The following is a 26650-nucleotide window of genomic DNA, read 5'->3' on the forward strand; positions in this document are numbered from 1 at the left end:
TTGTCGATATTTTCAGACAAAACATGATGCACTCTACATCAAATAATTATTATGATGACGAGTATAGTTTGTGAACGTAAAATGCCATTCTGTTTACTAAGAGATACAAAAGAGATCTGCCCTAAACTTATTGATCGCTCATTTATTTAAGAAAACAAGGTGGCGTGTACCATTTCCAAGTCCAGACAGGCTTTAGGTGTAACAATGTCTAAATGCCTAAATTAAAATGCCACTCAGTGTAAGACAAGAGACAGCTCATTTGTTTGGGCAATCCCAGCGGGAAAAAACAATGGAATACTTTTGGTTAGTCACTGCAACTTCCCATGTTCTAATTATCTTCATTACGTAGATACATAGATAATAGATAAGAAGTGCGTGTGACAGGTTACAGCTGTACTTCCATAACAGTTACCCACCCAGCTACTATAATGTTAAATTACATGATAGTTATGATTAGACTAAAACAAATAAATAACAAAACCTTTATGTTGTTAAAGATCCTATATTACCCAAAACTGACTCTTGTGAGCTTTAAGTCATTTGTGAATGTAGCTACCTCCTCTAAAACAAACCTGGAGTTGTGTTTTGTTTCATTAATCCTGTCTGTTCTATATCTCCAATGCTCAAAATGCTCTGTTCCACTTTGTGATGTCACGTAGTGGTAGTTTTCAAGTTAGCAGCTACTTTTTACCTTTAGGCAAGGCAAGTTTATTTGTATAGCACAATCCGTACACGAAGTAATTCAAAGTGCTTTACAAAATAAGAAAACCATTAAAATCACAAATCAAAACATAAATAATCATCATAAATTTAAAGATTAAAATAAAAAATAAAAAAAAAGAGAGAACAACAGAGACTGGCAGTTTCAGGGAACAGAGTGTTTTCCTTTTGAGAAGAAATCAGCCTAAACATGTAGGGTTTGTGTGTTACAAAAGTGATGAAACAAAATACAACTCCAGGTACTGTATGTTTTTGATGAAGAAACGTTATAACCTAGATCAGAAAATAGCGCAATATGGACCCTTTGCATTAATGTAGTGAGAAAAATTCCTTCCTTGTGTGTAGGTTAAATGTGTAGGTTAAATTGTCCCTTCATTTTGGATGGAATTTTCCATATCAATAACATAGGAGGCTTAGGGTATTAAGTTTTACAACTCAGTGTGATTCCTGTATTTTTGTCCTTTCTTCTCAACTTCCTTTTAACTGATGTAAAACTATGATAAGTGTTTACTACAGGTAGTATCCACACTAAGCCCTAAGAAGAAAACCAGTCATCTGCACTTTAACCTTGAAACTTTTCCAGTCTGGGCATTGCAGTGGGATCTTCCATGAATCATCCCAAAGGCTCGCGAATTCTGAGGAAATCCTATTGCCCCATAAACTCCACACAGGACAACATGTGCAGGGCCTACAGTTTACTTCAGCAATATTAGTGATCAATTCCCCACAACCAAAGGCAATGAACGCTGTTATCTCTAAGCTGTGGAGTTTATGGCCCGGTTAATAGTTAAGCAACGCTATTGTGTCCCAGAGGATGGAGCAAGGACATACGTGAAAACTCTGGTTCAGTTTTCGGAGGGTTGGACCACTGCTTCAACCAATGAGCGGCGTTAAATGTATGCAATGTTCAACCCTGTGATGGAGAGTATAAAGGTGGGCTAAGATGAGAAAACCAGGCCTAAACTTACAAGTATTTGAAATCAATATCTCTTGAAACACTGAATGTCTCAAGACTGAAAGCTGTAGTTTTTTTAAAGTTTTCCCAATGGAGAAATATAAGTCAAACGGAGGAGAGCATGTCAACGCAGCGTATGATCCGACGCTAGATGAGCCTCCAAATTACGAGGAGCCCGCACGCGCAGTTCGACCATCGGTGGTGAGCGCGTTTGGGCACGATACGTTGGACCGGGTGCCCAACATTGATTTCTACAGGAACGCTGGCAGTGTGAGCGGGCACAGGCAGGTCCGACCATCACTACAGGAGCTGCACGATGTGTTTCAGCAGAAGGTAAGAGCATTTTTGGTGATTATTTGTTTTGATGATATCTCTGAATGCAATTGTAACAGCTGTCTGATTTTAGTGATTTGAAACACCTTATTTAATCAAACGAAACCAGGGATTACTCTCACTGCAAAAAAGTTATGTTTAAGTAAGTAAAAATTATTTAAATTAAGAACATTTTACCTTATTTGAGTAAACTGAACTTGACAAGTGAAATTATCTACCAAGCAACTTTAGATTGTTTCTTATTTTAAGCGCAAAGAGGAGCAAGATGTATTTTCATATTTATGTGCAAAAAGTCTTGTTCCACTGGTAGATCATTTTACTTGCCAAATGAAATTTACTCAAATCATGATAAAAGTTTCTTAATTCAAGTCATCTTAACTTGACTAGATCTTAGTTTTTGCAGTGTGTGAACAAATCAGGACAGATTTAAAACCGAAACTGAACCAGAAATAAACAGGACTTCAGTAAAGCAAGGAAGAAACCAGGTCTAGTCAGCGTTTAAACCAAAATTTGGTCAAATCTCGGGCTACAAAAGGACTAATCAGGACTTCTTAAGGACCAAACCAATGAAAATAGGTCTTCCGTGAGGCAAAGAAGAAAACAGGTCTAGATTTGAACTTTTGGACTGAACCAGAACCAGAAATGGACAGAATAAGGACTTCTCCAGGAGCAAACCAGGATTATATTGGAACCAAGGAATAATCTTGGACAATAGGACATCAGTAAAGCGAAGAAGAAACCAGATTTAGATTTTAGATTTTAAATGAACCAGAACCATATGGTGTAATCTTGGACTGGAACCGGTCTATAACAGGACTTCTCAAAGACCTCTCCAAGACCAAATTGTGACCAAGACTAAACCAGTAATAATGTAAGACAATATTAATTAATCAAACAATGGTCTAACTTTGGACTTTGGACCTATCTGTGACTGATGCCGGACTAAAGCTGGACTTGGACTGAACCAGGACTATAATTTAGCTGTAAAAACAAATGCAGGTCTGTGCTTGGTGGTTTATGGTCTGGTAACAGTTATTATTGCTCTGAATGAGTGTCCTAGAGATCACCTTGTGCATAAAGTTTGCCACCGTTTGCTTCTGAATTTGCATAATTGTTTTATTATTCACATGAGCAGAAATGAACATGGGACACTGAAAACATGAATTTCAAATCTGCTCTTTGACTGGAAATAAATGAACAATGAATAATTTCCTTATGCACTCTATACATATACAGCACTTTGTGACCTATGTCTGAGAAAAGCACTCAATAAACTTAACTTTCTCGCAAAACATTGTGAAATGGCCAAATCAGCAGCACTATGGTCTTTATTCAAATAAAATAGTGCGCCTTACAATACAGTGATATGGTATAATACTATAGGAGTTACTGTACGTGCTTTGCAAAGCCACTGTTGTTAGCAGGAAGTCCTTTGTGTTTTTATTACTGTTAATTAAAATCATTTCAAGCCCAATTTCATAGCTTCTTTAAACTGATACTTATAATGTCTGATCTTAACTAAGGTCTACAAATAGATTCAGCACATAAGATAGAAGCACTGAAGACATAACTATTCAAAATTATGTTCAGATTTGAGAATTTATTGTCACAATTAACAACAATTAATTACATTTAGAGCACTAAACAGTAACGTGTGTAGTGCAAACAGAATCAGTGCAGCTCATAAAGTAACTACTACTGAGTTACTATTATTAATGTAACCTAACAGCACTATAATCATATTTAACACATAAAATTAAATAAAAAAGGATGATATCTTATTTAGGAGGTGTTTCGATACCAGAACTTTGACTCTCTTATAAACACAGAACCACATATAGAAAATATTATTACACAAGCTTTGTTTAATAATATGTTTTAATAAAGCACCAATCCCAAAATAGAACCATAAAGATAACATATTTATAGTTTTATTTTCATTGAGCTTTCGATTCCTGTACAATTATGACCCATTTAATCCAGTTTTAAAAGTTCACTATGTTCTTTCTGGTTGGCGGTCCCTCCTGTTGCCATGGTGATGTTATTGCTTTACTTGGAGTGTTTGACAATACGGCATTAAACATACAGTATGATAAAAAACATTGGATTGCATTTTTACGGTGAGTGGGGTCATGTGTCCACAGATCTGACCTGTAACTTGGTCTGCACTTGCTTTTCTCCATGGAGATACAGTAGATAAGTTTAATGCCATACTGTGGAACATTATAGGTAAAGCAATTGCACAGTGCATCCTTAACCTACCTGCGTATTTACTCAGAATCTGTAAAAGTTCTACAAGGTGCCATCAAATTCAACCAATTATCACATGCAACACCTACGCATTTCCAGAAAGTTTCTTGACTTACTTGAGAATTTGAAGACGTTTTATTGGACCCTTATAAAGCTGTTAGTTACAAAACACAAGAGGTCAGAGGTCATGCAGGTTTATAGGCGACGCTAGATGAGTATGTGTCAATTTAACGTGTTGACAACGCTTTAAAAGGCTCGCTAAAGAGTCTATGGAGTTTTATTTTAACCGGCTGACCCAATGATCTTTACACTGTCTACTACACCCAACAGAGCTGTGACTAACATAAACTACAATAAGGAAGGGCAGAGTAGAGGAACGATTGTTTTGATTCACAGTAATTGCAAAAAGTAGATTTATTTATTTATTTATTTTTAGCAATTTTCTTGTAATTTAGGTATGCAAAAAAGTATATATATGAAAAAAAAATGACCAAAATAATGATTTGTTCTGTTTTGTGGGCTTCAGTTTCATGTTAGTAGGCAATATTTTGAGGACTTTTGCCTATTCAAAAAGATAAAATATCGTTAATTTCTATGGCAACGGTGCTAGATTTTCATTACTTGAGTTGAAAACATGGATATATTAACATTTCTGTTTGCTTCTTACTTCCTTTATCAATCAAACATCAAAGTAGCAAACAGAAAAAATATGTATTTATCAAATATACATGATTACACATTACACTGTGGGGAGAGAATTAAAGAATTCCTTGGATGTCATTCCCTGTCCTGCATCCTTTTAATGTCCATTTAAAGGTGCACTGTGTAACTTTTCTGGTGCAGGGTCTGCTCACACTGTAAACCCAAACGTTCAAAATAATTAAATAAATTAAGTTGTGTATACTCAAAGTTTTAGAAACAGACCTACTAACTTAATTATGTGAAGTTGTTGTAACATGTTCTTCTTTTTAAATTATATATATATATATGAACTAGTGAACTATTGTGGGTATAAGTGAGCATAACTCAGAAACATAGATGAGGTACAACTTAGTAGAATTAAGTAATTAAACCCTGGAAATGATAAAATCCTGTTATTTTTATTGTTTCAAATAGGCATAATTTAAAAATAAACTTAATTTATATAGTACATGCTAAAGTATAATACAATTTCAAAGCGCTTTACCAAATAAGTACCAAAATCTATCATTACAAATAAACTGCAATCAATTTGATTTTTTCAATTCATTTTTATTTTTTCCACAGTGTCAAATCATAATCACACAAAGGCACACAACATAATAATTTGATCGAGGAAAACACATGAGATTAGATGTAAATCAAAATAACTGAGTTGCCTTAACAGAAAACTATGAGTCATATTAACTGCAAATATGTGACTTTTAAGTTCCTCATCTTAAAATAATTGAGGGAATCGAATGACTCAATTATTTTAAGTTCTGGTAATTTATTCAGGTTTACAGTGCACAATATGCTATTTAACTTGTCTATTTCCATAAGAACAAACATACCACACCACCAAGCTACAGAGCAGATCTATGGAGAGGTGACCCCACTCATAGTAAGAATGCATATATTTCAATGCAATAAAAACAACAAACAGACAAAGACAAACATATGATGGACCCTCCTCCAGGAAAGTTTAAATAGTATGTTTTCTCTTCATCTTTACAGCAGAATGGGCGTATCTCTGTCCCGGACACAGTGCAGGACGACAGCGAGGGCAGTGACGATGGGACTCCCTGTGAAGACCTGGAGTCCAACCCACCCGTCGACCCCAACGAAGGAGTGGTCAAGTTCGGCTGGATACGAGGAGTCCTGGTGAGGGGGCGTGGCAAAGCTCGTAGCGGGACAATGAACTCTTTGTAATAAATGTCTTGTGTAATTATTGATTAGGATCTTAAAGGGCCGATATTACGCTGCTTTCTGATCTGTTATAATGTTGTTTCCTCATCACAAACAGACCTGGAGTTGTGTTTTGTTTCATTCACACATGTTTAACACACAAATCCTGCATATTTAGACTGAGTTCTTCTCTCAGACTGAGCATTCTGAGCTGTATGAATGAAGCAAAACACAACTACAAGTATGTTTTTGTAACCAGTAACCACATTCTAACATCTCAAGAGTCCATTTTTTGGTGTAAATAGAGTCTGAGAATTAGTGATTGTGGAATTCAGTAGGTTGAATTTTGATTGGACCAAAACAACTTTACAACATTTACTACTGTATATTAAAAGTTCACATTTATTTTTTATGACGTTCTGTTTGAGAGGATGTAATAATATAATTTGATGGGAGAGATACAATTTTGCAGGAAAGACAGTATGTGAAATAAAAAATCCAGATGTTGTTTTCATATAACTGTGCATCTGTACATAATCAGGCCATTTAAATTCGAATATAGTGCGTCTTTTTGGCCACGATAGTGAAAGTCATAACTTTATTTTAGTTTGTGCTGATAAATAAGAGAGTCTTTAAAGGTCCTATATTATGCAAAATTGATTCTAGTGAGCTTAATTACGTTATATCCTCAAAAATATTCATAGAGTTGTGTTTTGTTTCATTCTCACATGTTTGAGTAACCCTTTATCAGTGCTGTGTTCCTACTTGTAATGTCATGAAGTGGTAGTTTTCAGTCTTTAGTTAAGTAGATATTGGCAGCCCCAGAGCTGAAATCATCCAGATAATGTTAGCAAAGGTTTATGGTGTTTAAAACCTCAGTGGAGCACTTCCTGTATTACCACATGACACCAGGAATGAGGAAACAACATTATAACATTGATCAGAAAATAGCGTAATATGGGCCCTTTAAGTTTCCAATCAATACCTAAAACTGCTTTGTTCATTTGCAGTCCATTTTCTAATTAAGTTGGTATTAATTACACAGAAGTAACATGTGTTTTTCTGGGTTTTGTCCAGGTGAGATGCATGCTGAACATCTGGGGTGTGATGCTGTTTATCCGTCTGTCCTGGGTCTTTGGACAGGCTGGATGGGGTGAGTCTGAACTTCACTTTTTGCATTTTCTATGCTGCTGTATGTGTATATCATAATATTCACAATCCAAGGTCGACACACACACTTTTTGGGACCACATCTTAGTTGCAAACTCAGTAATTAGCTTTCTAGTTAGTGTTTAATATCCTTTGTGTGTATTTCAAAAGCACATATGATTATTTTTCTTTATTGAACAATGTATGCTATAATAGGCTATTTGCTGATCTATGTTATAATGTTTCATCATCATAAATATACCTGGAGTTGTGTTTTTCATTCACACATGTTTAACACAGAAATTTTCCATGTTACTGAGTTCTTCTCTCAAAAAGAAAACACTCTGTTCCACATTGTGATGTCACATGATAATACAGAAAGCACTCCACTGTGTTTCTAAACTCCATACAACGTCACTAAAATCAATTGGATTATTTCGGACCTGGAATTACTAATGTCTAGTGAACGAAAGGGAAAAGAAAAGAAGCTGTTAACGTGAAAACTACCTCTTCATGACATCACAAGGTGGAACAGAACATTTTGAGCTGTGGAGATGTGGACAGACTAATAATGCAGGATTACTCAAACATGTGTGAATGAAACAAAACACAACTCCAGGTTTGCTTTAGAGGAGGAAACACCATTATAACATGAATAAAAGTGCACAAGAATAAATTTTACATAATAAATGACCTTTAATAAAATAAAAAAATAAATTGCCAGTTAAACAATTAGATTAGTGGATTACTTTATACCACTGGCTCAAGACTTCTTTGAACTTGGGCCTTATTTAATTTTCTTATTTATAATAGAGCCATTGATAAACAGGATGGCATGATCCAGTATCTAAGATCGATCCATTGATTATCGAAGCCATAACATAGAAGCCATAATTACCTGTTGAGATAAAGGTACGTCAGTCAGTATTAGCAACAATAAAAACAACTAACAATCACCTTTATATAGAAATACTCAGTTTGTCACACAGTTGCAGAAACTGTGTCTGTTTTATAGCTCAAAAATACCTAGAAAAACAGGCATTCTGACTGTGAGTGGGGTCGCCTCTCCATAGATCTGACCTGTAACTTGGTCTGGTTTTGTCTCCATGAAGATAGAAAGGTTTAGTACCATACTGTGAAAAATTTGAGACGAAGCAATAAAACAAAAACTATAACAAAAACACGTTTAACAGATCCTCTACCAGAAAAGTTACACAATGCACTAGGGATGTAACAATAGCCGAAATATCATGATATCGTATCGTCAAAGTCTCACAGTAATATCGGGGGCTGTCACAATATATCGAATTACAAGTTTTTTTGCTTAAATTCATGGTTTTATAGCAGCAACAGCTTAGAAATATCAGGAACTACATATCCCATGATTCATTTGAGCGCAGACAACATGAAGAGGTATGTTTTTTACTTGAATTTTTGGGATTATGACGGAAATAATTCACACCAAAATCTTGTCAGGGTATTTTAAAAGCAAAATAGTGTCCTATCTACAATTCTATTAGATTACTATTCAAAATATCACAATAAATATCGTACCGAGAGATTTGGATATTGTTACATCCCTACAATGCACCTTTAAATGTAAGTTAACTATGTTTTAGTAAAAAGAGTAGTTTTAAACAGTCACATACATTTTTTCGACGGCTCATTGCTATTTTGAGACAGTTTTCCCATTTAGAAACGGAGATTTGAACTGCCATATTTTACTCAGCTATTTACTCGTCTGTTACTTTCCTTTCTATAGCGCTATAGTCTGCTGTATTATCCTCACGAAAGGTCATGGACACAATTAGACTTGTGCTCTGTGCTCGGAGCGGGGCTTTCTCCAGTGAATGACTTTTTCAATTAAAATGCGCTGCTACCGTAGTTTCAGTGACAGTTAAAGAGGTAGAGTCATCGTCCCCCGGTCTCTATACGTGTCTCCATATCTGTGACAATTAAAGAGTTATGTACGCCCCCGGTAATTAGACAAGTTAATTGAACTGAGCTGGGAGTCGGTGGAACGATTTGAAGGAGCCGGGGGTGTTTTCTAGAAAGATTGGAGCAGTTTGTTACTCTGTGTGTGAGAAAGATAACAGTGGTTCATGTGTTGGGGTAGGGTTTAAAAGGCTATTGATCCAAACAGTCTCACAGGCAGCGCGACTAAATGGTGCTTAGCAGATCAGCACAGCACATGAGAGAAGAGAGAAGAAAAAATATGTACTCAATTTCAAAATGCACAAATAAAAGTAAACAATAAAAGTGTTAGTGGGGTTGTAAAGTTAACTAGAGACAAACAATACAATGGGGACAACATACAGACATTACCACCTTTACAATGTCCAATCTTGTCCAAGTCTGAAGTGTCGACCTCTGGGAATACCAGGTGGTGTATTGGGCCGCAGTAGGTTTAGTCTATTGCTGAGTTTCAGACAACCGAAATAACCGAAATATTGTGATATTGTAACGTCAAATGTCTCACAGTAATACCGTGGGGCATCAAAACATATCGAATTACAAGTTCCTTTGCTTAAATGCATTTTTTATAGCAAATGAACATCGAGAACTACATATCCCATGATTCATTTCAGTGCAGACGACATGAAGAAATATGTTTTTCAATTGAATTCTTGGGATTATGACAGAAATAATTCACATCAAAATCTTTTCAAGGTATTTTAAAAGCAGAAAAGTGTCCTATCTGCAATTCTATCTATTCTTTAAAATATTGCAATATATATCGTACCGTGAGATGCATACTGTGATAATATCATACCGAGAGATTTGGATATCGTTACATCCCTACCAATAATATTTAATACAAACCAGGGTAGCTAAAATTCATACTTTTAATATGCTGATTTTTATTGTAATATTGTGAGTTCTACATTGTTTGTTTGTTTGTTTTTACAGTGCTACAAAATTGCAGAATTAACTACTCAACACATGATCAGGTTCAACATTTGTACATTTGACGTTTAGATATTTTATGACAAAGTACAATGTTATCACTAGGGAAAACTGTCTCTTGTTCCCCATTTGGGAGTGTGACATTATCACATGCTGGAATCTAAAAACGACCAATACTGTTGTTGTGTCGTTGTGTTGTTGTGTTCACCCACCTTGCCTAGTATTAATGTGGTGTGTGTTTGTGAACAGCTCTATAAGTCCAATGCAATACAGTGCACACACTAGGGGTGTAACATTATCCAAGTCTCACGATACAATATTGTCACAGTATGAACTTCATGGTACGATATTTATTGCGATATCATGGGGAGGCTCACGATTAGGGATCTAACATTATACAAATCTCTCTGTACAATATTTTCATGATATACATCTCACGGTATGATATTTATTGCAATATTTTGTGGAGGCTGCGAACAAAACTGTGAATATGCTACTTTTTCCTCTTAAAATGCCTTGACTAAAGACTAAATCCAAAGAACTAAGACTTAAAAGTGCTCAAAACTGTTATTTCTTCATGTAGTCTGCACTGAAATGGAGCAAAGGATCATGGTCTATGTAGTTCCCTCTGTCTTTTTTCAACTGTTATTGCACCGTAACTCTTAATTTAAGCAAAGAGACTTGTAATTCGATATATTGTGATGGTCCATGATATTATTGTGAGAACTTTGACGATACAATATCACGATATTTCGGTTATTGTATTGTCCCTAACGCACACATACATTTCCTTCCAATAATTACTATTACATTGTTTTGTTAATGTTTACAGGTTTGATTTCACTGAAGCTATTGTTTGATTTTACAGTACAGTTGCTTCAGACCTACAAATACTTTAGTTCTTTGTTTTATGTATTACGTTCTTTGTATTGTTTCTTATCTGTTAAACATTTATGTTGAATGTTTGTGTTTCAGGATTGGGAATAGTCGTCATTGCTCTGAGTTGTGTCGTCACCACCATCACCGCTCTCTCCATGTCGGCCATTTGTACCAACGGAGTTGTCCGAGGAGGTAAGACGACTGCAGGCTTTAAATCGTAGATCTGATCTCCTCCACATGTTTGACTGAGGCCTTGAAACAGATTTCCTGAAAATAAGCAAGGAAGAAAGAGAGAAGAAGCCGTTTCTGTGGTCATGGTCATTAACCAGTATTCATTTAACACAGTTTTATTGTCAGTCATTTGACTAGAGGTATTTTTGGTTTTATGGTTTCATAAAATATATTTTTGTCTAGTTTCAGTTGTTAAATTGCAATTCTGATTTAGTCCGCCACAGTCGTTGAAAGTTATTTGTCTATTCATTTGTGCTTAATCTTTATCACACTGTTTAGTCATCTATGTTTTATGTTTTCATCTGTGTTATCTTGAATAGTTTTAGTAGTCAACAAAAATATTACATAATATTTATTGATAAATCTATTACTAAATACAGACCCAAACAATATGGCCAATAGCATCAGCCTTATAAAAATAAAATCTAATAAAATAATTTTGGGAGTAGTGAAGTTATCTGACTTGGAATAGCTATTATTACCTTTTCCATATGTGATTTGTTCCAGTTTTATGCAAGAAAGTGTCCCTAGTTTTGACTATTCTGATCCCTGCCAACAGTAAAAGGTGAAATATATTGACATTTATTTCTATTTTAAAATACAGAAAACCATAAGGCAAAAAAGTGCAGTCTGTTACACCGATAAAAGTCCCTCGAAATGATCTACAAGTGAGTCAAGAATGGACAATGTTATACGTGCTCTTTTCTCAGTTTTATTTATTTATACTAACCGTCCCAACTCTGGTGTATCTCAGTTTTTAACTTTGAAAACCTGGTCACCCGTGTGAGAGAGCCTGTGTATTGACCACTGCTTCATAAAGTGTACAAAAACTGGGTTAATCATTTATCGCTGTGTGGTCTTGAGATCAATAACTCAGTGATGGGTTCATTTATCTTCCCTGTGTATAAACATGTATCGAGGTTTGACACTGTGCTGTCGCAGGTGGGGCGTACTACCTCATCTCCAGGAGTTTGGGGCCGGAGTTCGGAGGCTCCATCGGTCTCATTTTCGCCTTTGCCAACGCCGTTGCCGTGGCGATGTACGTGGTGGGCTTCGCTGAAACTGTGGTGGAGCTGCTGCAGGTGAGGAGACAAAACTATTTAGGTTATTTCATTTTCCAAGAGTGTTCCACAGTATGGCATTAGACCAGGGGTGGGCAAACTACGGCCCGGGGTCCATATGCATCACTTTAATCTTTTTAATCCGGCCTGCCTAACTTGAATAATAATAATAATGATAATTTTCAGTGTTTTCAGTAAATAGTAAATACCGTGGGACTTGAAAAACAGATTTTTTTTGTTGTACTGCTTTGTAACGATTTTCAGTGATGGTATATTTTAATAACATGGGGTCTGTTTTCTATATCCCAGGTTATTTTTTTCTCCTATGAGATGGATTACCAAAAAAACTCCATCCATCTACTCCTCGTCTGGCCCTTTTGTCAAATTTTAGGACCCTTTGTGGCCCACGAGTCAAAAAGCTTGCCCACCCCTGCATTAAACCAAACTATCTCGTATTGATCCAATTATAGATGTTTTTATTGCTAAAAAACAAAGAAAAACTTGCATTCTAACCGTGAGCGGGGTCTCCTCTCAATAGATCTGACCTGCTGATGGCCTCACTTGTTTTTCTTTGTAGTGATAAATACTTTCCAGGCCATAATGGGGATATAGCAATAAAAACTCCATGGAGACAAGCAGGAGATGGACCAGAAAAATTACATAATGCGTTTGCAAATAAAGTGGGCAGGTATTACATTATCAGGTTATAGCATTATTTAGAGATGATACATATTACTAGCTCAGTATCTAATGGGAATAAAATCACATCATTGCAAATTTATAAGATTTTAGGCTCTAAATTTTGGAACACATGAAGATATATTTCTTTTAAATCCCCCAAACTTCAATAATATGTTTTTTGTTTTGTTTTTTGTAAATCTGGGTTTTAATACCTAACCATTCAAAAAAAAGTCATCTTCAGAACCACTTTGCCCAGTGTTGTTGTGAATGTTCTGCTACCACAAAGACTTTTCCAATTTTACAATAAAACCGACATTTTTATTAATACATATTTGTTAACATTTTGTCCAGGACAACAATGCGATTATGGTGGACCCCATAAACGACATCAGGATTATCGGTTGTATCACGGTGGTTCTGCTGCTGGGGATCTCTGTGGCCGGGATGGAGTGGGAGGCCAAGGTGAGACTTTGACCTGTTCTAATGGACTGTCAGAGGGGCAAAAGAGGACAGCGCTGCCAGAGGAGGGAGATATATTGAAAAAAAAAATGGGACATGAGTTATAGAAGTATCAGTAATAACAGTTTAATAGTTCATTTTACAACAGCTGGATTACACTCTGGGCAGTGACCAGTTATCCATTATATTTAGACTGAGCAGTTCTTCTCATATATTCATAGCTTTCAATTATATTTTCATTTTTTCATTTTCAAACCTGGAGAAATTACGGTAGAATGTAAACTGTGAAAATGTGAATAAAATAAATGTAATAGAGTAACAGAAAATGACTCCCATTTAAATCATTGCAATTATAAAAGGTTTTAGGCAAAAAATTTTGGAACACACAAAGATTTATTTCTTCTAAATCCCAAAAGAGGACAGTGCTGCCAGAAATACAAATTAGTTCAATCACATTTAGTAGGGATGTAACGATTTCCAAATCTCTCGGTACGATATTTATTGCGATACTTTAGAGAGGCTGATATAATTGTAATTGATAGGACGCTTTTTTTGCTTTTAAAATACCTTGACAAGAGTTTTTAAGTGAATTATTTCTGTCATAATCCCAAGAATTCAAGTAAAAAACATATATCTTCATATTTTCTGTACTGAAATGAATCATGGGATATGTAGTTCTCGATGTTTATTTGCTATTTCTACTATAAAAATGCATTTAAGCAAAGGAACTTGTGATTGGATATATTTTGATGCCCCACGGTATTATTGTGAGACTTTTGACGATACGATATCATGATATTTTGGTTATTGTTACATCCCTAATATTTAGTAATTGACTAAAATTGAGAGGAATCATACATTTACTCTGAGTTTGTTTGATTTTTTTTAAACAGTAAAAGGCAGATGTGAAACCTGTTCAGCCAATCTAATTACAAAATGGTTTTCAAGTTTTTACTATTACTGCTCTAACATTGAAAATTAAATAGTTTCTTTTTGCTTAACAGGCCCAGATCGTCCTCCTTGTTATCTTGTTGGTGGCCATCGTCAACGTGTTTGTGGGAACTTTTATCCCAGCAACTGACTCCAAGAAAGCTCAAGGATTCTTCAACTATAACAGTGAGAATTTACTTCATTAACTGCAAAATAGTACACATTTTACTCGAAACTAAAAAAGTAACCGCCTCTCTATTTGTGGTATTGTTTTACAGTAAAGATATTTATGGAAAACTTCGCACCAGATTTTCGAGGGCCAGAGAATTTCTTCACCGTCTTTTCCATCTTTTTCCCTGCTGCCACTGGGATTCTCGCTGGGGCAAATATTTCTGGAGATTTGAGAGTGAGTTATGTCATTTCACTGAATCATGTGTCATCTGGGGTTTTCTCTCTACTCACAACTTTACAGAGCTGTCGTAACCCTTTGTAACTGAATCCACTGGTCTTCTCAGGCACTACTGGTTGGCAGAAAGCCCAGTGCTTGTATAATGTTTGCATCAGTGGAACTCCAGCAAGCAAGCGTTAAACTTTGACCCTGGAGTAATAAATCTGCTGTTTTATAACTTTAACTTCAGTAATACAAAACAATACAATACAATAATGCAACTTCACTTACAACACAGCAGAACCTATTCAGTGTTTGGTTAGTGCCTGCATGAGATCTAAATTATTTCGCAACAATGTCATGAAGTGTTTTCAATTTAACAGCGACCTTTTGTTATCCTGATTCATCAGCCGGTTTTAATTCATGGAAACTGTCTGACCTCGCAGCATTAGGATTTGTTCGCTCGACAGTAGGCGGGTACTTTTTTTATTTAACCAATCGCTGCTATTTGGTCGTGACGTATGTAATGCGCCAAATCCCGTAGGAAGAAGGGCAATAACATCTTTCCCCTTGATCAAATTCACCAAACATTCTTTTTGTTTCGGCTTTAAATCGTCAATCTCAGGAATTGTTGCCAACACAGAATGTATGGCTTCGTCTACATCCATCTCGGGCCACTTTGTTTACTGTTGTGCTGTACCACAAAAGCGACCAGACAGGCGCTTGAGTTTGATGTCATGGCTTCACAGCTCTTCGCTGATTGGCCGGTGCGCAGTCTACAACTCCCAGGCTTCTTGCAAACCATCTAGTGTATTCTGATTTCTGAACTAGTCGCTGAAGAGAAATTAAATTGAGCAGAGGCACTAGATGGCACCAGCATCTCTAACCTTTTGATTAGTAGGTCTGAAATTATCCAAATGAATCTAGTGAAGGTGTACGGAGTTTAAAAACACTGGTGAAGCACTTTCTGTATGACCACTTTACATCACAAGGTGGAAAAGAGTGTTTTCTGTTTGAGAGAACTCAGCTTAAATATGCAGGGTTTGTGTGTTAAGCATGTGAATAAAACAACTCCCAGTATGTTTTTGATGTGGAAACAACATTATAACAGATCAGAAAATAGCGTAATATGGGCCCTTTAACTAACTCACTATGTCCATAAATCTCCTCTTTGGTCCAACAGCTCTTAATTTAGCATCCTCCTACTCATATATTCGCTATCCCTCCTCTGCACACACTGCCTTTTCAGACTTTATCTCTAAAACATTCAACACAGACGGTCAATGCAGTGTACTCATTTTTAATTCTATCCATTTTGTTACATGTTTTCAGAATAGTGGGAATAATTTGTGTAGTAAACGATTTATTGTATCACTGAGAGATTCACTGAAATTAAATCCAATTTATAATTTGAAAGGTCTCATTGAGTCATATGGGCACAATTAGTTGAGTAACCCATCCTGTTTTTTCTACCTGTCAGTCCCATGGGTTATACTTACACATACATGCTCTGAAATTAATCATATAGTTTACAATAACACTTTAAACAGAATCCTACTTACGAAACATGTATTTAATTACAATTCAGAAACAATTTGTCAGTGCCAATTTGTTTACTTTTCTATATCTGTTTATGTTTTGTCAGTAATTTAAAAATTTTGAACAGTAGAGAGGTTATTCTGAAATAATTATATAAGTAAGATGTCATGTAGCCAACGATGAATTTGCAAAAAATTTAAGCATGTGTTATAGGGATGTAACAATAACCGAAATATCGTGATACCGTATTGTCAAAAGTCTCACAATAATATCGTGGGCTGTCACAATATATCGAATTACAAGTTCCTTTGCTTAAATGCATTGTTTTATAGTAGCACTAACTAATAAACATCGGGAACTACATATCCCATGATTCATTTCAGTGCAGACAACATGAAGAAATATGTTTTTTACTTGAATTCTTGGGATTATGATGGAAATAATTCACACCAAAATCTTGTCAAGGTATTTTAAAAGCAAAAAAGAGTCCCATCTACAATTATATCAGCCTCTTTAAAATATATATCGCAATAAATATTGTACCATGAGATGCATATCGTGATAATTTCGTACTGAGAGATTTGGATATCATTACATCCCTAATGTGTTATAATGTTTTATTTTCTAGGATGCTCAAGCTGCTATCCCTAAAGGTACTTTGTTGGCCATTCTGATCACTGGTATCACCTACTTGGGAGTCGCTCTGGTTGTCTGTAAGTACAATATACTCAGTAACTCTTTATAATAACTACACTTTAATTAGATTTAATAAAGCATGAAGAAATACTTCTCCAAATTGTTTAATAGCAAAGATTCAAATTCATTACTCAAACCTGTGTGAATGAAACAAACCACAGCTCTGGGTATGTTTTTGATGAGGTAACAGCATTATAACATTTCTTAAAGCTAGGGATATAACAGTAATATCATATATCGTATCGTCAAGAGTCTTACAATAATATCGTAAGATGTCACAATATATCGAATTACAAGTTCCTTTGCTTAAGTGCATTTTTTTTATAGTAGCAATAGCTGATAAACATTGGCAACTACATATCCCATGATTCATTTCAGCGCAGAGAACATGAAGTTATGTTTTTTACTTGAATTCTTGGGATTATGACGGTTATAACGCACACCAAAATCTTGTAAGAGTATTTTAAAAGCAAAAAAGCCTCTCCAAAATATTATTGCAATAAATATTTAACTGTGAGATGCATCATGATAATATTGTGTGAATTTTCGATAATATGTGACCTTTAAGGCTAGATACTGCAGTTTTTTGTTTTTTTTAATAAAGTGGTATGATGTACTTTTACTTTTCAAAATATTTGTATATTTCTAAAATTACCCTGTGTTTCCAGCTGCCACAGTGGTGCGAGATGCGACGGGGAACCTGTTTGATAACATCACAGCCGGGTCTATGGATTGCGCCGGCTCCTCTGCTGTCGCCGCCTGTGAGCTCGGATTCAACTTCACCTCCTGCACTGACACTACAAATACGTGCAAATACGGCCTCATGAACAACTTCCAGGTGATTCATTTGTGTGCATTTTTATTTGTTTGTTAATTTGGGTTTCTTTGTATTTTATAACTTTTATATGAATACTATGTTTTTTTACACAATCTGATCAGAAAGAACGGACTTAAAACTGACTTAATTGGAACTAGAACAGGTGAGCATATTTGTGCTGTTAAAGAAGTCCCGCTCAGTTTATTTTACAGTCACAAGGTAGCCAGCACTCTCTCCTTTTTTATTAAACATCCCCTAAATTTGACCATGAACACTCCCATTGATCACAAGTTCCTACAGTTATACTTTATGTTCTCTATGTATTATCGAAATCCTTAATACTGACTGTCTGTGCCCCCGTCTGTGACCAGGTGATGACCATGGTCTCTGGATTCGGTCCCCTGATCATTGCCGGGACTTTCTCTGCTACACTTTCCTCTGCCCTGGCCTCTCTCGTCAGCGCCCCCAAAGTCTTCCAGGTCAATTCACTACACAACTTATTCTTCTTCTACTACTATGTGCATTGTATGTATGAGTATGTGCATTTTTATATTTCAAACTTCATAGTATTTATGACCTAGCTGTGTTCCCAGATAGGAGGTTAACATTTTCAAATCAAATATAGCTTTTACTTAATAAAAGTGAAACGCTGATTTTTTTTTTATTATAAAAACATTTGACATGACGGTCATTTGGTGTTTGGGTTCTCATTTAGATTATCCAGTTATGCCAATTCCTATGATTTGGTTGGTTTAAACCTAAAAACACCTAATACTCTTTTAACTAAATACTACCTAAACCACAGTATTAATCAGTACTAGTGCAGCCTTTGCAGCTCAGTGAGTGACTCTTGGAGGTTTTGAGCTTCACATGACACCTGGTCTGTCCATATACTGAGAAAACAAACGTTTGTATGTGTCCTCTATATGCAGGTTAAGGCACTGGCAGCACAACTACACACAATTTCTTAAACTAAACTATATTATTTATTTATTTAAATCTTATACATGACAGTAGTTACAGTATTAACATCAGGAATCTGAATCATACATACAGTAACTCAAATTTGATTGATTAAATGCCTATTTCCTTTGTAAATGTATAATTCCGATGCCTAATTTGTGCACTGATAACTGGATAACGGGTTATGTTTTATAGACATCTAACTGTACCTCATCTTCGGCTTACCATGGCCCTTATATTTACAAAATTTCTGGTGACCGCAGTTTCATTTTACAAAAAGTAGCTCACAGGAGGAAAAAAGTTGGAGACCCCTGACATTTACATGGTAAAAGATCACACTGTAGGTTTGAGACATATTCACAATACACTGACAAATGTATCTCAAAAGGGAGTAAGAAGAAGGAAAATTATTAACCACTACCATTAACCAATAAATTTAACAATTAACCAATATGTTTCATAGGCTCTGTGCAAAGACAACATCTACAAAATCCTGCACTTTTTCGCCAAAGGACACGGGAAGAACAATGAGCCGATCCGCGGATACATCCTCACCTTCATCATCTCTGTGGCCTTTATTCTCATTGGTCAGTTCAAGTTCGCTGTCATTTTTGGCATTTCCAGTTTTCAGAGCTAATTGTTAAATGTTTTGCATACAGGAAATCTGAACACCATCGCTCCGATCATCTCAAACTTCTTTTTGGCTTCATACGCTCTTATTAACTTCTCCTGCTTTCACGCATCCTGGGCCAAATCTCCAGGTAAGTCAATATTTACTGTACAGTGACAATGTATTTTACAGACACAATAAGTGTTTTTGTACAATATCTAACATTCAGTGACGCCAATGACAGATTATAAGGTTCAGTCTTTGTTCAACAACGTTTAAAAGTACATTGTGTAATTTTTCTGGCAGAGTGTCCGTCAAATGCTTTTCTCTGTGGATTGGTCTTCATGTAGATCAATCCAGACCAAATTACAGGTCAGATCTGTGGAGAGGCAACCCCACTCACACTCAGAATGCCTGTTTTTCTAGGTATTTTTGAGCTATAAATCCTGTATTTGAATAAACGTAAGGTAAAGCTGTTTAATGTCATACTGTGGAACGTTCCAGGCAGAATAATGAGATATCTATAGAAACAAGCAGATGGTGGCAGTTACACAATGCACCTTTAAATGACATTGAGTCTTTGGGAAAATGTGATTATTCATCTTGCTATAAACAAAGGACTATTGTAAAGAATATAAACTCATTTCATTTTATACTCTCCAACTTTTATTGATGCCCAACAGTGACAGAAGTGAATTAAGCGTGACACAGAAGCTTTATGTTACAATAAAAACAATAGTAAAAACTCACGTAAAATGGAAAGGAAAAATAATAAAATTACAATAATATAAGTAAATGAATAACCAGGGGCATCAGGAGCTCAGTTGGTGGAGTTGGCAGAACTGACCCACAGGTTGGCGGTGCGATTCCAGCTCCCACAGATGAATGCTGCTGTTGTGTGTATCAGTTCGCAAAATGTACAGTTTGTGTCCATTGTCTTTTTAAGATTATTCTTTACCAGATAACAGCAATGTTGAATGTGCATACATTTTTCCATGGAATATTGTCGGCTGCTAACAGTACACGAGTAGGGCTCCGTTTGGGAGGTGCACTTGTAGCGATAGTCACGCTTTTTCCGCAGCGACTCATTATAGTAGCAAGTTTAATTGAAGACGAAGCTAAGTAAGTTCCTTTTGAAAACTTTTTCAAAGTTTTGTGCAGCGTCTTCACTCACGCTGCTCAAGTCGTCATCTTCAGGTGCTGGCCCTGTCCTGACGCTTTCCCAGTTTAGGCTCCTGGCTCCACATCACTCTGTTGTAGCCACTGAAATAGCGGCAGGAGTAACCCTGTCGTCATATCACTTAATACAACTCAGAACGTCTAATAACAAAATGTGAACTAAAATGTGTAAAATTATTACAACTGAGTTTGGACAAATATCAGAATAAATTTATATTTTTGTTTATTAAAATAAAATGATAAATATTGTTAGGGACTATTTTGTCTTCCCCAAATATTGGTTGTCCCCACTGTCCCTATGCAAACCTATGCTTTTGCTTGGACAAGACACTTCACCCAAATAACCCCCTAGTGTCTGTGTACAAAGCGTGTGTATGAATGTGTGTGTGAATGGTTGAGTGGTTCCTTGATGTAAAATGCTTTCAGTGCCTTTGTGGTGCAAAAGAGCTATAACCAAAATTTTTTCATTATTAGTATCAAATGAAACCTTCTCTTCTCTTTCTTTTCATTCTCTTCATTTATCATTTATTATTATGTAAATAAAAATGCAGGACAACAACTCAACCTTACGTAACAGATAACCTTATGTCCTGTCAAGCTTTGTTTCATCTTTGCACGGTTTCTCCTCATGACCTCTTGTACATAGATGTATTTGTATTACTATATTTTTATATTTTTACTTATTTGTACATATGCATTTATTTAATTATGCCTTATTTCACACCAATCTTATGATATTTTTGCTACTTATCTTGAATGTATTATTTCCATTTATATTTTTGCTCTTTGTTATTATATTATATTGTGATGTGTGAGCTACTGTGCCCATATAATTTCCCTTGTGGATCAGTAAGGTTTGTCTAAGTTTAAATATTTGTGTTGCAGATCCACAATTGAATGTTTTTGTGCACGTGTTGTTGTTTTTTTCTCATTTTCTTCTTTGTCTTTGCCCCTTCAGGATGGAGACCTGCGTATAAATACTACAACATGTGGCTGTCTCTGCTGGGGGCCATTCTGTGCTGCGTTGTGATGTTTGTCATAAACTGGTGGGCGGCTCTCCTCACCTACGGCATTGAAATCCTGCTCTACATCTATGTCACTGTCAAGAAACCTGGTGAGTTTAAAATGCATTTGTTTGTTTCTGAAGTAACATATAATTTCAACTATTTCTGTTTATTTACCTGTTGCGTCTTGATGTCGTCTGTAGATGTGAACTGGGGCTCTTCGACTCAGGCTGTGACTTTTGTGAGTGCTGTGGGTAACGCCCTCTCTTTGTCTGGAGTGGATGATCATGTCAAGAACTTCAGGTAACATACAATGCTAATATTGTTATTTTTTTTCTCTATACAAACTAGTTTATTTAAAGTACAAACAATTCTTCAAGTGAATATAGAAGACAGCTAATATATCTGAATAGTGCAGCACTTTGGAAACTGTTTTGTATATGAAATGTGCTATATAAATAAAGTGGATTGGATTGGATTGGACAACTGAGGAACAATAACTTTTAGGTGGTTGGCTCAAAAAATACAATTTCAAGCAATAAAAATAAAAATAAAAGATTTACAGTTCTGACTCTTTACCAAATGTCTCTCTTCAGTCACACTGCACTGTTCTGTCCTAAAGTAATAACACTTTAACATAAAAAACAACAAAAAATTAATTTAAATAAGCTGTATAAAGTATCTTTATGGTTCTGTTGTTGTTTTCAGACCTCAGATCTTGGCCCTGACGGCTTCAGTTCGGACCAGACCGGCTCTTCTGGACCTGGCTCACTCATTCACCAAAACCTACGGCCTGTGTGTCACCTGTGAAGTGTTTGTGGTGAGGATTAGACATGAGGATTACACATGAGATATGATAAGATAAATTTCCCTCGGACAATAAAGTTTATTGTCCGAGGGAAATTTGTCTTGGGCTCACGGCCTGCAGCTTAAAACACAGTTACACTCACACAGTACAATCAGACAAACGTCACAAGATACATGTGTCCACTGTTAATGTCCTTTGTCCGTTTGTGCACTGCCCAACCATAAAGTGTCCAAGTTACTGCACTAGCACTATCGCACAAATAATTATTACACCAGCTCTATTGCACAAACAGTTATTTCACCATTGATTAAAGGGACTTAAGTGTGCCTTTGTTGTACAGGTTTGTTCAAGAGAACAACAGAAGTGGACACAAATGAGAGTTTATATCTGTTGCTCTTAAAGTTTTTCACTCAATTGCACAACAGGTGAGAAGGGTTCTCCACAATCCGTCTCGCCTGAGCAAGGACAGTGTTTTTCAAGTTTAGTTTTACATAAACATGCCAGCCATTATAACACAATGACATAGCATAATGATTACACATTAAAGAGTGTAATACAGAGCAGAACAAAAACAAAAACAAAGAAGTGAGGAGTAGCATTTAGAGAGAGAGAGAGAGCGACTTTATTGATCCTGAGGGAAATTCAGGTATTGCAGTTTAACAGATAGGGTCAGCAGATCTTTGTCAGGACAGTTTGAGGAGACGAAGAGCCAGAAGTGTCCCTCCTCTGTGTCCTGCAGCATCACAGCAGCGTCCAGGGAGAACCAGGTCAACACAACAGGAAAGGCCTCACTCTTACTCTGTTTTGGTGTTTCGGTTGGTGGTGAAATGGATAATTCCCCTCTAAGTATTTCCTCTGGAAGGTCTTCTGTCACATTTGTTGCCACATATCCTGTAAAAAGCTCGTACCATCTCAAATGTCCTAACCCATTGCTCAGTAGCTGCTTTTTTAACTTTCCAAATTCCTTCTCTTGTCCCCAAAGTTGATTTATAAGAGTCTAAAATGAGAAGATTCCAGTATAAAAAATCAAGACCTTCTTCAGACCATCTTCAAAACTCTAGCCCCTGTCACCATCTGTCAAAAACTCTCAAAGCTGATTTAACATTTAGTGATCCAATTGTGAATAAATGTCTCATACTGGGCGGTATATTAGATAGTTGGCTGCCTGATCATTTTGAATGCAAATCTATGGATATAATTTTAGTTCAACACAGGCATTTCCTATACTGTTTAAATATCAGATCTTAATTTAAAACTCAATTTGCACATCACACGGATTCAAATGAGTACAGATGTAGAAATGTAAGCGAATATTAAACAGGGGAGACTATGGGGAAAACGCTACCTAACACTGGGGTCAAAGCATGATGTGAATTTAAACCTGTACTGCAATGGGTATGATCTTTTCCTAACACGCAGCATTTCTGTTCAAATCTACTTTATTTATATAGCACATTTTAAAACTGTTCCCAAAGAGACTAGAGATTTATCATGACCAATGCTGATGCTGATGTTTAGATCCACACAAAACGATCCCCATTAACCTCTGCCGATATTTTTGAGACAGTTATTTGCTCCAAATGATCTCATTTAAATTCTGTACAAACTCATCTACAATCTTGTTTTACTACAAACTGGATATAAGAGCAGTGTAGTCATATTTTTGCAGTATCCTCTTTGGACTACAGTGTTCCAACAAAGCTTTATGCATGTTCTTTATGCATATTTAGGCAGCTGGTTGGCCCAAACAAAATATGGGGCTCTTCTGGAGATTTAACTCCAATAGCTGATACACTAAAAAAAAATATCAGCCCAATATATCATTCAATATCTCTAACAGAGACAGATCATAAAGAGCAAAACCATAAAACCATAAAATAGCAATAAATAAGTAAAATAAATTCAAATAAATGAAAGACACAAGGGCCACACAACTCATGCGGCGTTAAAAGTCACAGAATAAAAGTGGGTCTATTTATGTTGAATTTGTGCAGGGCCCGAGATCAGAGGCGCTGGAGGAGATGAACGCTAACATGGCGAAGAACCAGCTGTACCTGAGGAAGGCCAAAAGAAAGGCTTTTTACACCGCTGTGGTCAGTGAGAGCTTCAGAGAGGGAGCGGTCGCACTACTGCAGGTATGTACAATGTAAAGAAGTAAATAGTACTACTTTAGAATACCTCAACACAGGGAAGGGCGTCGAGCAAATAACTGACAGTGAATGAATGAATGAATTTTTTATTTTTTTTTCCATATATATTTTATTTAGTTTTACTCCCATATTGTGGCCTCACGGTCACACAATAATGCACAGGTAATAATGTACAGGTATACAAATGCCACAGTTACCCCCCTTTTCCCCATTCCCAAAGCCCATTCCTTCATCCTCCCTCCAACCCCCACACTTAACAGATGCTGAAAAAAAAAAAAAAACCACACCCAAAAAACAGATAATAATAATAATAATAATAATAATAATAATAATAATAATGGATAAAGTAGTCATAATAATTACATTTGTAACAATACAAAAAACTAAATATATATATATATATACGTACACATGAATGCATACACACGAGCACACACCCATTAGTGTGCAGACCAGACATGCGTACACATGTGTTCATCTCTATGTATGTATATGTGCACGCGTATACACACATGCACATACATAATAAAGATAGACACACGCTCACACTGACACACACAATTACATGACAATTCATTCATTTTAACAATATTAAAGATTCCATGTTATGCTAAATGGAATCTTGTGAGCCATGCTGTTGTGTTTTGTTTCATTCACACATGTTTGAGTAATCCTGCATTCTGTCTGTCTGCATTTCCAAAGCTCAAAATGCACTGTTCCACCATGTGATGTCATGTAGTGGTAGAGTTAACAGCTCCTTTTACCTTTAGATCAGAAATTATCCAAATGATTCTAGTGAAGGTGCATAGATCTTAAAACCACAATGCAGCGCTTCTTAAATATGCAGCATTTGTGTTTTTAACATGTGTGAACGAAACAAAACACAACTCCAGGTATGTTTGTGATGAGGAAACATTATAACATAGATCAGTGAATTATACTATGGGCTCTTTTAAATGAACTTACAACGTGAATAAACCACATTTCCACAAGTATTACATAACAATTACAAAGCTTGACCACTCCTTGCAAAATACTTTATAGATACGGTTATTCTTCACTGTTCCAGAAAAAAAATATGAATTAATTTTCCACAGAAGCTGACCCATTTTTCTTCCTGGTATCTGTTGTCGCTTTATCTCCTGAGCCTCTTAAGGTGTAAAACGCAGAGTTAATGACAAGCAAGAAAACAGTTTTATAACCTGAGCAGATATCACTGTGTGGAGATAAGGCCTCATTGTTAGGGAGAGCTTACTTCAAACAAAACTACAGATTAAGACCTATAATTGATTAACACGGAACTGGAGGAGTCCGTATGGAGAGAGATACGGACATAATTTCTGGTAATGAAGCAGCTTAATGTTCATAGTTCCTAAAACCAGACAGGAATAAAGTGTTATGGTTTTAAATCATTACACCACAGTATATATAACATCATGTACTGTATAACATTCTTAGAAGAGAAAGAGCTTATTGTGAGATTTTCAGAAAAGTTTTCACTAAAAGACAATAACACATATGTTGAAGAATTACAGGTTTCAAGTAGCTGGGATTTGCAAATGCATTTTCCCTGTTTTGCTTTAGTTTCTCTTTATCTTTAGTTTTCATTGCAACTGACTAAACATGCTGTACTTTTTCATACTCCATAAGTATGCACTATTTCTTAATTTATAACACTAAACAGTATAAAAGAAGTGGCACAGACTTTAAAAAAATATGTAACCTGATTTACACTTTCTTAAAAACTTGAAAAATATAACTATTTCAGAGGGGCTTTATTTATTCCACACTTGCCTTGTGCATTCAGAGAATCCTAATTATTCACTGTGGTGAGTTTATAAGCACTTTTCACAACTGTGGCTTGATAGTAAAGCCAACAGCTAGCATGCAAATGTGCACTTCCTGTTATCAAACAATAAAATACTTTTTAATTATATGCAGACAACACACAGCTGACTTATTCTGACCTCAAGCTGCTTATACAATGTACAATAAATGTGTACTGAGCCAAGACATTTTGCTCAAATACGTGTGAAAAATAAGTGCATTGCCTTTAACAGGTTTTTATGTATGAA

At 35.9% G+C, this 26650-nt stretch overlaps 1 protein-coding gene across 2 annotated transcripts in view; it reads left to right on the forward strand.

Moving 5' to 3' along the window:
• The first annotated feature begins 1765 nt into the window (after positions 1-1765).
• slc12a1 (solute carrier family 12 member 1) overlaps positions 1766-26650 on the forward strand; it is a 42240-nt gene continuing 17355 nt past the window's right edge. The window contains exons 1-17 of one of the 2 annotated variants that reach the window (XM_020939025.2): positions 1766-2008; positions 5954-6100; positions 7202-7277; positions 11156-11251; positions 12233-12372; positions 13384-13494; positions 14496-14607; positions 14700-14827; positions 16977-17061; positions 17713-17882; positions 18233-18340; positions 19288-19411; positions 19484-19585; positions 21572-21727; positions 21821-21920; positions 22326-22437; positions 24420-24560. In XM_020939025.2, the coding sequence (XP_020794684.1) occupies positions 1766-2008; positions 5954-6100; positions 7202-7277; positions 11156-11251; positions 12233-12372; positions 13384-13494; positions 14496-14607; positions 14700-14827; positions 16977-17061; positions 17713-17882; positions 18233-18340; positions 19288-19411; positions 19484-19585; positions 21572-21727; positions 21821-21920; positions 22326-22437; positions 24420-24560 (2151 nt within the window). The remainder of the gene's footprint in view (positions 2009-5953; positions 6101-7201; positions 7278-11155; positions 11252-12232; positions 12373-13383; positions 13495-14495; positions 14608-14699; positions 14828-16976; positions 17062-17712; positions 17883-18232; positions 18341-19287; positions 19412-19483; positions 19586-21571; positions 21728-21820; positions 21921-22325; positions 22438-24419; positions 24561-26650) is intronic. The other variant, XM_055154481.1, reaches the window with a different exon arrangement.

This window comes from Boleophthalmus pectinirostris, unplaced genomic scaffold (genome assembly GCF_026225935.1).
Source record: "Boleophthalmus pectinirostris isolate CB_2022bp ecotype Guang Dong unplaced genomic scaffold, ASM2622593v1 HiC_scaffold_19, whole genome shotgun sequence".
Classification (NCBI taxonomy): domain Eukaryota; kingdom Metazoa; phylum Chordata; class Actinopteri; order Gobiiformes; family Gobiidae; genus Boleophthalmus; species Boleophthalmus pectinirostris.